At 47.8% G+C, this 1615-nt stretch overlaps 1 protein-coding gene across 1 annotated transcript; it reads left to right on the forward strand.

The window, feature by feature from the left end:
• Positions 1-407: 407 nt before the first annotated feature.
• Positions 408-1196, forward strand: LOC110875423. The gene has a single exon (XM_022123621.1). The coding sequence runs from the start codon at positions 408-410 to the stop codon at positions 1194-1196; it is 789 nt and encodes a 262-aa protein (XP_021979313.1).
• The last annotated feature ends 419 nt before the right edge of the window (positions 1197-1615 follow it).

Below are 1615 nucleotides of genomic sequence, written 5' to 3' on the forward strand. Positions count from 1 at the left end.
AAATCTTTCCCCAAAGGTACGTCGTGCGGGAGAGACGGTTTAAGGGCCCAACATCTTTTAGATGCTTTTTGTGGGGAGGGATCTGTGATTGCTGATAGCCTGCTTAGGGCTACTTCAGCTATGGTTAATTTGTGCTTGGGGGGGAGGTGCCCGAGGAGTCTTGCGGAGTTTGTTGCTTCTGCTCCTCTTACACCTCTTCTCAAACCAGATAATGGGATTAGGCCTATCGCTGTTGGGTCGATTTGGAGGAGGGTGATCTCCAAGGTGGCCATGAAAGGTGTTGGGAAGGAGATGGCCAAATACCTTGGTGATTTCCAGTTTGGGTAGGTATTCCGTGTGGGGCAGAGGCCGTTCTTCATAGTGCGAATAGGTTCCTTAATGAGTACCACCAAGATGGGTCTCTTGCTATGCTTACTGTTGATTTTTCAAACGCTTTTAATTTGGTTGACACGACAGCCCTATTGTACGAGGTAAGGAAAAGGTGTCCTTCTATTTCTACGTGGGTCGATTTTTTATATGGTCAACCAGCTAGATTATATGTGGGGGATGAGTTTATTTGGTCTACTACTGGTGTTCATCAGGGGGACCTCTTGGGGCCCCTCCTTTTTGCCCTTGTTCTACACCCCCTTGTTCACCGAATAAGGGATCGCTGCAAACTTCTATTTCACGCCTGGTACCTAGATGACGGAACGCTTATTGGAGATGCCACCCAAGTGGCTAATGCTTTAGATATCATCAGAGCTGAGGGTCATTCCTTAGGGCTTCAACTTAATATAAAGAAAATTGAAGTTTTCTGGCCAACCTGCAATGGTGTAAAGGTTCAGGAGGGCTTATTCCCTCGGGGGATTGGGAGGCCGGTGCTGGGTGTGAAACTCCTGGGGGGTGTCGTTAGTCGTGATGCAGAGTTTATTAGTAGTATGGCTCTTAAAAGAGCAAACTGTGCAGTCGAGCTGATGAGGTGCCTTAAACGCCTACGGGACCCTCAGAGCGAGCTCCTCTTGCTTCGTTCTTGTATGGGTGTTGCTAAATTACTGTTTGGTCTTCGAACATGTCAACCTTATTTGGTCGGGGGAGCTGTCTCTGTTTTTGATGAAGGCCTCCGGGGAGCATTAGAGGATATTGTTGTTTGTGGGGGTGCCTTTTTTGGAGATCTCCAGTGGAGGTTGGCTTCTCTCCGACCCGGTTCGGAGGCTTAGGGATTTGTACGGCCGAGGATGCCTCTTCATATGCATTCGTGGCTTCAAGGGCCCAATCTTGGGGTTTACAAGACCACATACTCCGAGAATGTGGTGGGGATGTTTTAGACTTCGATTACAGGAGTGCGTTGGACCTTTTGCATAGTTCTCTTCCCGACCTTGATATTTGCGGTTTTTACATTAAAGACACCGCCCCTCCTAAATCCCAGAAAATTCTGGTGAATGCCTTATATGGCGAAATTGTCAAGAGGTTTGAAGAGAAGTTTGTTTTATCCCCTCGGCAAAGAGCTGTGTTTGAATGTCTACGTGCCCCACATACTCAGGATTTTCTGTCTGTCGTACCTATTGAAGGCTTGGGGCAACACATGTCGGCTGTGGAATACCGTGCTATCCTTAGATACCGACTGATGATTCCTTTG

This window comes from Helianthus annuus, chromosome 9, assembly GCF_002127325.2.
Source record: "Helianthus annuus cultivar XRQ/B chromosome 9, HanXRQr2.0-SUNRISE, whole genome shotgun sequence".
NCBI classification, from domain to species: domain Eukaryota; kingdom Viridiplantae; phylum Streptophyta; class Magnoliopsida; order Asterales; family Asteraceae; genus Helianthus; species Helianthus annuus.

Coding starts and splice junctions, on each gene's coding strand:
- LOC110875423 (XM_022123621.1), top strand. CDS start 408: ATGCTTACTGTTGATTTTTCAAACGCTTTTAATTTGGTTGACACGACA.